This window comes from Electrona antarctica, assembly GCF_951216825.1.
Source record: "Electrona antarctica genome assembly, chromosome: 11".
NCBI lineage: Eukaryota > Metazoa > Chordata > Actinopteri > Myctophiformes > Myctophidae > Electrona > Electrona antarctica.
Genome location: NC_136792.1, coordinates 53,876,904 through 53,890,524, shown reverse-complemented (window position 1 = coordinate 53,890,524; position 13,621 = coordinate 53,876,904). Strand labels below are relative to the sequence as shown.

Below are 13,621 nucleotides of genomic sequence, written 5' to 3'. Positions count from 1 at the left end.
AAAAGTGGTTAATGGATGTGTTTTGCATGTGTTCTAGTATGGTGTCGCACATTGGAAAATAGCAGACCTACAACCATAAATTAGGTTGTGTGGGTGTGTGTGGATGGGTTGCTCCCTAACGTCCAGAAGTCAAAAGCTAACCCATGTTTTACAGCTCTGTCCATTAATGGAATGTCCTATTGTCTAAAGGTGATGGCGGTCCTATTGTCCAAAGGTGATGGCTTTTACGACACTACATGGGTTTGATTGGGGAGCAATCTATGCTATAGCAACGGGTTGTCACCAATCAATCAATCAAGGGACGAGAACATTAGTCAAGTGGTGAACCCTGAGGAACCAGAAAATGTTCTTGGATGCAAGCGATAAACATTTGACAAAACAAAACTAGCCCTTACCCGTTGTGAGAAAACGCCAATATTCCAAATCGCAATGACCGCAAAATCGACGGTATATTTAGTCATAGTTTTAGTCACCATAGCTTAGTTTTTCATGTAGTTTCCATTTAGTTTGTCAGTGAAAAAAGGTAGTCGACAAACATTGTTCGTCATAGTTTTTAGTTGACGAAAACAAGAACAACCCTGGTGGCTAAAATAGAAGCTAATGGCTATGCGGAAACAGAAACCGTGCAGGCGGGGCCCTAGCAACCGTGCCTAGCGACTGTGGCTCAAGAGGTAGAGCAGGTCGTCCATGGGTCGGCGGTTCGAATCCCGGCTCATCCTGGCTACATGTCGAAGTGTCCTTGGGCAAGACACTGAACCCCAAATTGCTCCCAATGTGCTGGTTGGTACCTTGCATGGCTTCCGCCGCAATCTGTGTATGAATGTGTGTGTGAATGGGTGAATGTAATGCACAATCTATGTAAAGCGCCTTGGATAAAGGCACTATATAAATGCACCATTTAGCAACCGGGAGCGATTCCAAAAATGAAAAGCAGCGAAGCATTCTTATATCGATATAAAGCCGTGTGTGTGTGTGTGTGTGTGTGTGTGTGTGTGTGTGTGTGTGTGTGTGTGTGTGTGTGTGTGTGTGTGTGTGTGTGTGTGTGTGTGTGTGTGTGTGTGTGTGTGTGTGTGTGTGTGTGTGTGTGTGTGTGTGTGTGTGTGTGTGTGTGTGTGTGTGTGTGTGTGTGTGTGTGTGTGTGTGTGTGTGTGTGTGTGTGTGTGTGTGAGTGATAACTACTTGCCTATATTTGCTTAGATTTAAATCATACACCATATGCACCGCTGTAACTCACGGTATGCATCACACAACCATAATGTTGTCCCACTCTGAAGGATTGTGTGCGCGCCTGTGTGTCTGTGTGTGGACATCTGTGTGATTGATTTGGTGTGAGTGATGGCTCTTGTTTTAAACGAATTAGGATTACACACCGATTCTATTAATCACTTGATCAATAGCTCTGTCTCTGAGGATCCTCTCGGTCAATAAATCCTTTCACAGAGGACCATTCCATCTCTCCCGTTCCCGTCAATCCATCTCGCACAGTTCTCCCAGAGGGCTGCTCTTTATTCGTTCATCTATCTGTCCATCCGTGGGCGTCCGCGCCATTTAACCCATTTTGACCTGTCCTGAGATCAGATTCTAAAAATGTCTTCTACATCCTGACACTTTTCTGAAAAAGCTATGTTTCTATGTCAATCGTTCTTCGATTTTTCAAAAATAGCAGACCTACAAGCTCGTAGCGCGCCACCGAGTGGCGCGCTACGAGCTTGTAGGTCTGCTATTTTTCAATAGCTAAAGCATAACATGATGCTAACACCAAAAGGGGGGGTCCCTGGAACAGCATATTTTCAGATGGGGGTCGGTGGCCAATTACATATATTTTTGTGTGGAGTCCTTGACATGAAATGGTTTGAGAACCACTGACATAGAAAGATAGGTTTTTCCAGAAATGTTAAGAATTAGACGACATTTTGTAGAATGGGCCTCAGGTCTAAATGGCAAATCTAAATGTGGTTCTCTATAATGAGCAACGGTGTGGGGAGTGTATTCACCTGTAGCAGTGTTGATTTCGTCGACTAAAACTAAGAAGAATGTTTGTCGGCGAAAACTAAATGAAAACTAAGCTATGGTGACTAAAGCTAAGACTAAATGTATTGACAATTTCGTCAACAAATAAAAACTAGACTAAAATGTTAGGAAGGGACTAGTGGACAAGAGATCCAGTATAAGTCATTTTACACTTGCGTGCTGAAAATAGCCGATCTACAAGCTCACAACGCGTCGCGCTGCGACACGTTGTGAGCTTGTAGATCGGCTATTTTCAGCAAGTGTAAAAACAGTCATTACGACGGCATCAACGCCCACCAAAATAGATTTTTGTCGACTAAATCAACTGTAGATTTAGTCGACTAAAACTAGACTAACACTAAAAGGTGACTAAAATGTGACTGAAACTAAATGAAATTAAATGAAAGAGACTATGACTAAAACTAAAATCAAAATTTGCTGCCGAAAACAACACTGCTCAATACTCCAGTATAGACACTCTGGGCAGTGTTATGCGTGTCTTAAGTACCAGGTCTTATGACTTAACTTAAGACCTGGAGGCGTGATCAATGCCATTTGGCTATTCTGAGTGGCCAAATGGCATTGATCACGCCTCCAGGTCTTAAGTTAAGTCATAAGACCTGGTACTTAAGACACGCATAATACTGACCTCTGACTCTACACACTTACTCGGGGAAAGTCTGAACCATTGTATTTGCATGTTTGCACTCTCTGGTGGTGGTGCCCCCCCACTCCTCCACCACCACCACCACCCAATCATCTCCTCAGCGTAACGAGGCCCCTCCCACCCCACAGTTTAATGAGGGCCAATCATGATGCCGGGGGTGCCTCGGGGACCACAGTGAGCTTGATGCTATGGTTCAAAGGTCAGGCCCTCGGAGAGTATAGACCCCTATGATCTGTCTCCTCCTCTTCCATGATCCTCTCCTCTCCTCTCCCCCTCGCCTGCTCTCACCTTCGCATGTCCTTCCCTTCACCCATTCAGACCTGAGGACGCATCTGTGTCCTCTATAGGGCATTAAGCCTAGAGAGGACACAGTAAATCCACTAGTCGACCTTTTTGGTTGATAAAAAAAAAAAAGTTTATTTTTATTTTTCCCTGATTTTGTAGGCCTCAAGATCAGGTAGATTATAGTTATAGTCACCATGTACACAGTTTTTAAATGTTCAAATATTTATTTAAAAAAAAAGAAAATAGTCGACTAGGCAACTAGTAAAAATGACTAGAAGTGAATGCCCTAGTCCTCTCATAGCTTCTTTCTAACCACTTTAAACCATTATTTTAAACTTTAACCAATGAAAAATAGCAGATCTACAAGCTCTTAGCGTGGCACTGAGTGGTGCTGCGCTACGAGCTTGGTCTTAGTGTCTTTGGTCTTCCTCTAGGCCACCTGCCTGGCAGTTCCAACCTCAGCATCCTTCTAATCTACCGATATATATACTCACTATCGCTCCTCTGTGGCTGCATTTACATGGACAATATTTATTCATTCAGAATTAATTAATTCCAAACAAGAGATTCTGTTGGATGTCAGACCAAAGCATTGTGCTTTGGTCTAACGGCACTACTAAGGGCAGACGTGTAGAATAATGCATGTATTCCAAACTCTCAGTAGCGTTCGGGAAGTGTTCAAACGGTATAAACCACCACTCCAAAGTCCAAACCCGAATGAAAATGCATTTGGGTCAGACCGGAATGGAATCTTCTATTCCAATTGAGGCGTTAACGTGAGCATTTTTGTGAACGAGGAGTCATTGTCTCCACCAGGCCGAAGGCATGGGGAGAGAGTATGTTTTGCACTACGTCTGTCCGTCCGTGTGTCCGTCCGTCCGTCTGTGGGCCAAGTCACGACACACACACACACACACACACAGCCCCAAACAAACACGTTTATATATTACTCCTAAACATTTTGCCAAACATCACACACACTGTCTCCTATCCTCCTGGTGGAGACCTGTGCCCAGAAGGGTGCGTGCGTGCGTGCGTGTGCGTGTGTGTGTGTGGCTTATTATGACACGCACAGATTAGGGACGCTAGGGTTCTTGTGGTTAATGCATTCCCCCCCCCCCCCCTCCACACACTCTCACTCCCCACATTCTATGTGAGGTGTATTTGGCGTGGGTCTCTATTCCCCAGGGGGGGGGGGGTTATAGTTAACAACACCTGTGTTTGTTAGGATATAGGGGAGCTATCATTGCCGCGGCGTAAACACACACGCCACTCTGCACTAATGAGCCCCCACGGCCCCCTGGGAAATGAAGTGTTTATTAGTAGGCATTACCAGTGTCCACAGACAGATGGACACATTAGTGAGCAAAGCCTGTCTTTACCGCAATCGTGTGTGTGTGTGTGTGTGTGTGTGTGTGTGTGTGTGTGTGTGTGTGTGTGGGGTATTGATTAAAGGCGCGTGTCACGGCTAGAGGTCGTGTTTGTTTAGCTGAAGGACAGAGGTGCAAAGTAACTTAGTACATGTACTCGAGTACTCTACTCCAGGGGTTCTCAACCTGCCTACAGGTTGAGAACCCATGTGTGGGTCACGGAACAATTTGTATTGGTCCACGACTCAAGTAAAAATCCCAGTTTTGTTTTCCTATATATATTTTTTAAATAAAAGTTAAATAATTGTATACATTTTTAACCCATTTTGATCTGAGATCAGACTCTAAAAATGTCTTCTACATCCTGACAGGTTTCTGAAAAAGCTATGTTTCTATGTCAGTCGTTCTTCGATTTTTCAAAAATAGCAGACCTACAAGCTTGTAGCGCGCCACTCGGTGGCGCGCTATGAGCTTGTAGATCTGCTATAAAATAATATTTAAGCAGTAGTGGAATTAATCTATCTACAAGCTTGCGGTGCACGCTTGTAGATCTGCTATTTTCACTAAATGGTAATGGTGCATTAACTGCATTTATATAGCACCTTTATCCAAGGCGCTTTATACATACATACATAGATTGTGCATTTTGTTCACACATTCATACACCGGTGGGGGAAGAAACCGTGCAAGGCACCAACCGGCACATCAGGAGCAATTAGGGGTTCAGTGTCTTGCTCAAGGACACTTCGACACTAACTCTGGGGGAGTCCGAACTGGCAACCTTGCTGGTTACCATCCAGCCACTCTACCCCTGAGCCACCGCCGCCCCACTAGTTTGGGTCCTGGGCAAACGTCTAATTCCTCTTGTGGGTCTCGACCAAATACTTTAGGAACCACTGCTATAGAGGCCTCTGTCTCTCCTGTCAAGGCAGAGCATATACACTCTTAGACCCATTTAGACCTGAGGCCCATTCTTTAACCCATTTAGGCCTGATTTAAAAAATGTTTAAAAAGTTTTCTGAAATAGCTATGATTCAGTGGTGTTCAATATTTCATGTCAAGGACCCCAAAAATTATATGTAATTGGCCATCGACCCCCATCTGAGAATATGTTGTTCCAGGAACCCCCTCAGAAGCAAAGAGTTGAGTTAAAAACGTTCGGTCTGAAAGAATATATTCAAAGATTTGTGCCACATTTTCACGATATTTAAAAAATAGCAGACCTACAAGCTCATAGTGCGGCACTCGGTGCCACGCTATGAGCTTGTAGATCTGCTATTTTTCAATAGCTAAAGCATAACATAATGCTACCACCAAAAGAATTTCCCGCCCAAAATGGGTTAAAAGAAAGTCTTCTAAGTCCTGACAGTTTTTCATGTTTCTATGTCGGTGGTGCTCAACCTTTTTTCATGTCAAGGACCCCCAGAATTAGGAGGTATTGATTGATTGACCGAGTTTGTTCTGGTCTTGTGCAGGCGACCTCGGGTGCACGCTAGGGCTTTAAGCAACTAGTCAACTAGTCGACCTTGTTGGTACTAGTTGACTAGTTGATGAGAAAAAAAAAAAGTATTCTGTTTTTGTAGGCCTCAAGATCAGCTAGATTATAGTTCTAGTCACCAATGTATGAATGTACACAGTTTTTAAATGTACAAATATTATAAAAAAAGGGGGGGGGGGGGGTTACTTTTTATTTTTAATTGTTTTTACATAATAGGTAGTAGGCCTATTTAAACAACTAGTCGACTAGGCAACTAGTAAAAATCACTAGAAGTGAAAGCCCTAGTGCACACATCCGCCTGGCGAGCACTGGCGCTTTGGCATGGGGGGTCAGATCAACATATGGAATGAATTCTGTACTGGCCATATATGGAGCGTGTCTTGAGTGTACAGGGTTTGATGAGGTCAGACCTGACGTATGGAATGTCAGGTCAGCTCCATATATGGAGATCTAGGTGATGATCCAGTCTTCTCCATGTATGGCTATCCAGGGTTTGATGAGGTCAGTGGCGTGATCTTCATATATGGAGACGGCCATATATGGAGCATGTCACAAGACGTGACGGACTGACGGCCATATAATGGTGGCGTGGCGTGCCACGAGGCGTGATGGACTGACGGCCATATATGGAGGCGTGACGGACGGATCAACGGACTGACATGGTTTTGCAGGTTTTCATAGTTGTATGTGTGTGTGTGTGTGTGTGTGTGTGTTCCAGATCCCCCGGTGGTCCAGCAGCTGAAGAGAACATTCAAGTATTTTAAAGACTACAGACAGGTACAGTATTGAGTCACTATTTTAACATAAGCTCCAATACCTGCAACTGCACTGTATCAGTGATGCATTATGCTTAATAATAAAGTATCTCTCTCTCTAATGTGTTAACCCATTTTGGGCGGGAAGTCCCCTTTTGTTGTTAGCATTATGTTATGCTTTAGCTATTGAAAAATAGCAGACCTACAAGCTCATAGCGCGCCACCGAGTGGCGCGCTACGAGCTTGTAGGTCTGCTATTTTTTGAAAAATCGAAGAACCACTGACATAGAAACATAGCTTTTTCAGAAAACTGTCATGACTTAGAATGCATTTGTAGAATCGTCTTCAGGTCAAAATGGATTAATAAAGTATCTCTCTGGTCTCCTCAGATGATCATCGAGCCCACCAGCCCCAAACTGCTGCCCGATCCTCTGAAAGAACCGTACTACCAACCTCCATACACCCTGGTGCTGGAGCTCACCGACGTGCTGCTACACCCAGAGTGGTCTGTAAGTACAGCAGCGCTTCACAAAACCTTTTTAGCCCCGAAATGATTTGGACGTTTGCCCACCGGTACCCATACTATACTAGTGAAAATGGACCGGTACCCATACTATACTAGTGAAAATGGACCGGTACCCATACTGTACTAGTGAAAATGGACCGGTACCCATACTATACTAGTGAAAATGGACCGGTACCCATACTGTACTAGTGAAAATGGACCGGTACCCATACTATACTAGTGAAAATGGACCGGTACCCATACTATACTAGTGAAAATGGACCGGTACCCATACTATACTAGTGAAAATGGACCGGTACCCATACTATACTAGTGAAAATGGACCGGTACCCATACTATACTAGTGAAAATGGACCGGTACCCATACTATACTAGTGAAAATGGACCGGTACCCATACTGTACTAGTGAAAATGGACCGGTACCCGTACTATACTAGTGAAAATGGACCGGTACTAGTGAAAATGGACCGGTACCCATACTATACTAGTGAAAATGGACCGGTACCCATACTATACTAGTGAAAATGGACCGGTACCCATACTATACTAGTGAAAATGGACCGGTACCCATACTATACTAGTGAAAATGGACCGGTACCCATACTATACTAGTGAAAATGGACCGGTACCCATACTATACTAGTGAAAATGGACCGGTACCCATACTATACTAGTGAAAATGGACCGGTACCCATACTATACTAGTGAAAATGGACCGGTACCCATACTGTACTAGTGAAAATGGACCAGTACCCATACTATACTAGTGAAAATGGACCGGTACCCATACTGTACTAGTGAAAATGGACCGGTACCCATACTATACTAGTGAAAATGGACCGGTACTAGTGAAAATGGACCGGTACTAGTGAAAATGGACCGGTACCCATACTATACTAGTGAAAATGGACCGGTACCCATACTATACTAGTGAAAATGGACCGGTACCCATACTATACTAGTGAAAATGGACCGGTACCCATACTATACTAGTGAAAATGGACCGGTACCCATACTATACTAGTGAAAATGGACCGGTACCCATACTATACTAGTGAAAATGGACCGGTACCCATACTATACTAGTGAAAATGGACGATCAACAAGCTCACAACGCTCGCCCAAATGTTTGAAAATATATTCTTTTAGAGCGAACGTTTTTAACTGAAATCTTTGCTTTCCCGAGGGGGTCACTGGAACAACATATTTTCAGATGGGGGTCCGCAGCCAAATACAGAAAATTCTGGGGCATGAAATAGTTTGAGAACCACTGACATAGAAACATGGGGTTTTCAGACATTTGTAGAATCGTCCTCATGGTCTAAATGGGTTAAGTACTTTTGAAGATGGTGTACTTTTACTCAAGTAAATGTTCCTGTACTTTCACTTGTAATAGAGTATGTCTATGTTGCATTATTGATACCTTTTACTTTAAGTAAAACATGCGAGTACTTTTGTTTTTCCCCGAATGAAGGGCAGCGAGGGGTTAATGGAGCAGGTGTGTAAAACGGGTCAGCAGTGTTGTTGGGGGGGGTGTGTCACCTGAGTACGTTGACCACCTGTTGATACCCACCCCTCCAAAACACACACACACACACACCCCTTATCAGGTAGTGTGCGTGTGTGCGTGCGCAAAGTGGCACGTGTGTGTGTGACTCGACACCTGCCAACTTTATGAGCCAACAGACAAACACGCGCCAAAACAGTTAAGCTGTTCCTCTATTGTTCACCTGCCCTACCTGTAGAGCGCGCGCACGCACACACACACACACACACACACTCTGCAAGTCCAGTCTAGATAGAACATGGATAGAAATGTGTGCTTAGAAAAACATCTTGTAGGTGTGTGTGTGTGGGGGGAGGGGAGGGGGGGGTGGCAGACAGCAGGCGACGCTGGAAAAGGTCGCAACCTACGAGTGTCGGCCAATTACAACCCAACGGCTGCACTGCTGCGAGAGACATACACACCACACACACACACACGTGCCACTTTGTGCACACATTCACACACCACACACACACACACCACACACACACACCACTGCACACAAAGCATGGTATACGGATGTGTATATTACAGGAAACTCCCGTTAAACTTTCCAACAAACTCCGGTAAACTCCCGAATTGTACCATCACACCTGTATATTGCCATATATTACTGTATATGCTGCTAAACTTGGGGTTTACGGGCAAATCTAGTGCCCATAATGGCCCGTTAACTCCTCTTTTCACGCGGTGCAGTGAGTGCACACACACACACACCACACACACACACACACACACACACCCCCCACACACACCGCCACAAGGCAATTGTAGGGGAGACACTGGATGGATGGATTGATCGATCGATATCGTCCCTGTCGGGTCCAAACCTTATATGTCCAAAATTGTTACTTTTCACGATTCAAATTCAAAGCTTTTGGGCTTTTCCTTTGGACCTTGTCCATCTGCTGCGTTTGACGCTTGTTGGACAACCACTTCAGAAACTTTATACATCCACGCATGATAACAGCATCCTAAGGTTAGCAAGGAATATCACATCGAACGCTAGCCATGTGTTGTATTGGAGAGTATAGGTTGCTACCTTCAGGAAGGAGATATGGTGTTCCAGCATACAATACGGTCAGACTAAAGAGGTCCTTTGTCCACCAGTCGACTGTGAGGCGTAATCAGGAGTTGGAGTAGCCATGGGGTTATCTAGGCGGTGGACATTGCTCTTGTCTTTATGTATGTAATATTGTCTTGTTCTTTGTGTTATGGAGTGATGCTGCAGTTCTGACTGCAACGGGAAGTGCATTCCACAGTTTTGGAGCCAGAAGGGAGAAGAGTTTGGGACGTGTGGAGCGTTGTCCCGGTGTTTTTAGTGAGGGTACTTCCAGCTTCCCTGCGTTGGCTGATCTGAGCGCTCGGGAGGGTTTGTAGGGTTCAATCATACTTGCAAGATATGGGGGAGCCATACCTTTGGTTGCTTTGAATGCCAGCATCAGAGTTTTGTATTATGTGCGGGCAGCGACCGGGAGCCAGTGGAGGGAGCGGAGCAGGGGGGAGACATGAGAGAATTTTGGCTGGTTGAAGACCAAGCGAGCTGCGGCATTTTGGATCATTTGGAGAGGCTTAAGTGCACATGCCGGTAGGCCAGTAAGGAGGGAGTTACAATAGTCGAGTTTTGACAAGACTGTTGTCATCCATAGATGGATGGATAGATAAAATAGATCTAGTAAATGGGGAAAGATGGATGGATGGATGGAAAGATGGATGGATAGATGGATAGATAGAGATCCCTGGGGTGAGCGACGGGGATTTGAGTAAGGTGACGTGTCAGAGTGACGGGAATTGTGGGGTAGGTGACAAAAACGCACGGTTTCATAGTCTTTGCGCCAACATTTGTGTAATTTGTGCCGATCGAGGAGAATTATTGTTTAGTTATTTACAGTCTCATGATAACCACTGTGGTTGTCGCAAAGGTCACAGTTAACTGTGGAATCATGCACATTTCCCGTCATGAAGTGACGTGTTGCCATGTTTTAAAATCAATGGACATTTTTCAACATGGAAACGATTGACGATGATGTAAAAGATAAATGGGATTATCTCAAATGAATGTAATTATGTAATTAATGTGACAGGCCTATTTGAACCTGGCATGATGTGATATACATGTCAAAGTTGGTCAGACAGCACTCGAGTTATGAGACTTCTCTCCTCTCCTCTCCTCTCCTCTCCTCTCCTCTCCTCTCCTCTCCTCTCCTCTCCTCTCCTCTCCTCTCCTCTCCTCTCCTCTCCTCTCCTCTCCGTGCGTAAAGCATGCAATTTGTATAACTCCCCTGATGAATGTTTGAGTGTAAACGAAAGGTTAAATAAAGGCTTTGTTAAAGGACTCTCTCTCTCTCTCTCTGAGACCCTGTGCATGTATAGATAGTGTGTTGTTTAGACAGATGTTAGGTCTCATGTTTACCTGGTATCCTAGTGCCTTGTAACACTTCATTCCACCCTGTTCTATTGACTGCACTTAACATTATGGCTGGGTGGCACTTATACCCGCCTTCTAATGAGAGCGCAAAATCTCTCTCTTGGAAGAGCCACCCATCGACTAATATAACTAGCCCTTACCCGTTGTGAGATATTGCCCCCCCCCCTTGTGGCCGCGGGGGGTACTGCGCCCTGGGTGCGTTTTCGCATTTTTTATTCACTAATAAATTCATTATTAATTTATAATTTGTTAAATTGGAAAAAGGGTTAAGACCTCCATATTATTATGGTCAATGCCTGTGTGAAAAGTGGGAGCGATTGGTGCAGGCGGTGAGGAGATACGGCGGTGTTTCTGACAGACAGACAGACAGACACACATTCAGACAGACATTGACTGTATTATAGTATGATGATGATATACGGCAACCTGCCCCGTGTTTCTTCACTAGTCCGATCCAGAAGAACACGGTTTGCCGGCCACTGCTACAGATCTGACAATGAGGTTATATCTTGTCTTCTTCTCTGGAGTCCTGCCTCAATGCAGATTGCAGACCAAGAGGTAGAAAACTGTCGGTCCCTTCCCTGATGTCATCGCTAGGGACACATGCATCAGTAAGCAGGAGCTGGGGATGGCAATGGAGGACCGGGAAGTCCGGCGTGGCAATCCATGATATCGATACCGCGGTCGAAAAATGATTATGATGAACATTATGGATTGCAAAGCTGACTCGTAGCCATAGATCAGTTGTTCTCAAACTGTTTTGGCTTGTCCAGTGCCCTGTTTTCCTTGTTTCTGGATCAAAGTACCCCCTTTACCTGACCAAATGTTGCAAGACCTGAGAAAAGATTCTACAAATGTCTTCTTCTATCTAAATCATGAGTTTTCTGAAAAACCTGTTTCTGTCAGTGGTTCTCAAACTTTTTCATGTCAAGGAGACCCAAAGTTCGCGCAACGTTTTCAATTTTTTTCAAAAATAGTGTGTGTGTGTGTGTACCTTCAAAAATAGCTACAAGCTGAGCTTGTAGATCTGTTACTTATTATTCCTTAGAAAATGTAATAATATTACATTACTTATTACTTGGAATCAAGAGTAATAATATTACATATTACTTTTATATTATATTTTGCGCCGATAACCGATATTACCGATGTCGATATGATCTCATTCTGTATTGAAAAATTATAATTTTGTCCCTTCTGAAAAATACATGTAAAAAACTAAAATCGGCCGATACCGATTAATCTAGCGTCACTACAATTTAGGTACTTAGCAGACGTTCTTAATCCAGAGCGATTTACAGTAAGTGGGAACAATACAAGGTAATTAATCAAATACATAGAATATTATCTAACGGTAGATGATCTGTGCAGTGAAGCTATGAAATGTGCTACTACGTCTACGTAAAATGCTAACTTGTAAATCTAATAAAAAGCTAAATTGTGAATCTACGGTACATGAGTCTGAAAAGGTGGGTTTTCGGACCACGGCGGAAGATTGGGAGTGAAGTCTGCAGTGCTGACTGCAGTGGGGAAGTTCATTCAATAGTTTGGAGACAGAAGGGAGAAGAGTCTGGGACATCGTGATGTGTGCGTGACCATAGCTATTAACCCATTTTGGGCGGGAACCCCTTTTGGTGTGGCGCGCTATGAGCTTGTAGATCTGCTATTTTTGAAATATCGTGAAAATGTGCCTCAAATTTGGAATATATTTTTTCAGAACAAACGTTTTTAACTCAAACCTTTGCTTCTGGGGAGGTCCCTGGAACAACATATTTTCAGATGGGGGTCGGAGGCCAATTACAGATCATTTTTGGGGTCCTTGACATGAAATATTGAGTGATATAGGCCTAGAAACATAGGTATTTTTCAGAAAGCCTTAATGGGTTAAAAAGATAGACGCATCATTGGCCGCTGCAGTTCGTCAGAGCGATGTGTGTTGAAGGAGGTGGCGGAAGAATTTACACTGGGAGAGGAAGTACGCCGGAAGTGTGGAAGGCGCGTTACGTCACCCTGCCACTCAAGTGATTACTGGCCAATCACAGCGCATCTTTTCCGGGACTTATCCAGACCCGAACATGCGCTCTGTGTCACACGCTCATGCTTCCGCCGGGCTTCGCAAGGAATCTCGGGAAAGTTTTGCCCTCCCTTGAGCACATTACGCTCCAGAGCCGGAGAGGGGCGTCTACGTTTACATGTCTGTGTGCCGCGTGTGACCACGTGCTGTGTTCCTCTCTACAGTTAAACACAGGTTGGCGTTTCAAGAAGCGGCCCGGCATCGACTACCTCTTCCAACAACTAGCTCCTCTCTACGAAATAGTTATCTTCACTGCTGAGACTGGCATGGTGAGACATGCACGCACGCACACACACACACACACGTTCGGCTATGTGTAGAGCAGGGGTTCTCAACCTGGGGGTCGCGACCCCTCGGGGGGGCGGGCCGCCAACTTAATTCCCCAGATGATTTATTTATTTTATTATTTATTTTCAGTGTTGGAGTAAAGTAAGAGGTTACATAGTACATGCATACACTTTC

At 44.4% G+C, this 13,621-nt stretch overlaps 1 protein-coding gene across 1 annotated transcript in view; it reads left to right on the top strand.

The window, feature by feature from the left end:
* Positions 1-13,621, top strand: part of LOC306932772 (mitochondrial import inner membrane translocase subunit TIM50-like) — a 39,308-nt gene that overhangs the window by 17,542 nt on the left and 8,145 nt on the right. Inside the window, exons 5-7 of the mRNA XM_079514692.1 lie at positions 6,549-6,607; positions 6,975-7,094; positions 13,324-13,473. Of these exons, the coding sequence (XP_079370818.1) occupies positions 6,549-6,607; positions 6,975-7,094; positions 13,324-13,473 (329 nt within the window). The remainder of the gene's footprint in view (positions 1-6,548; positions 6,608-6,974; positions 7,095-13,323; positions 13,474-13,621) is intronic.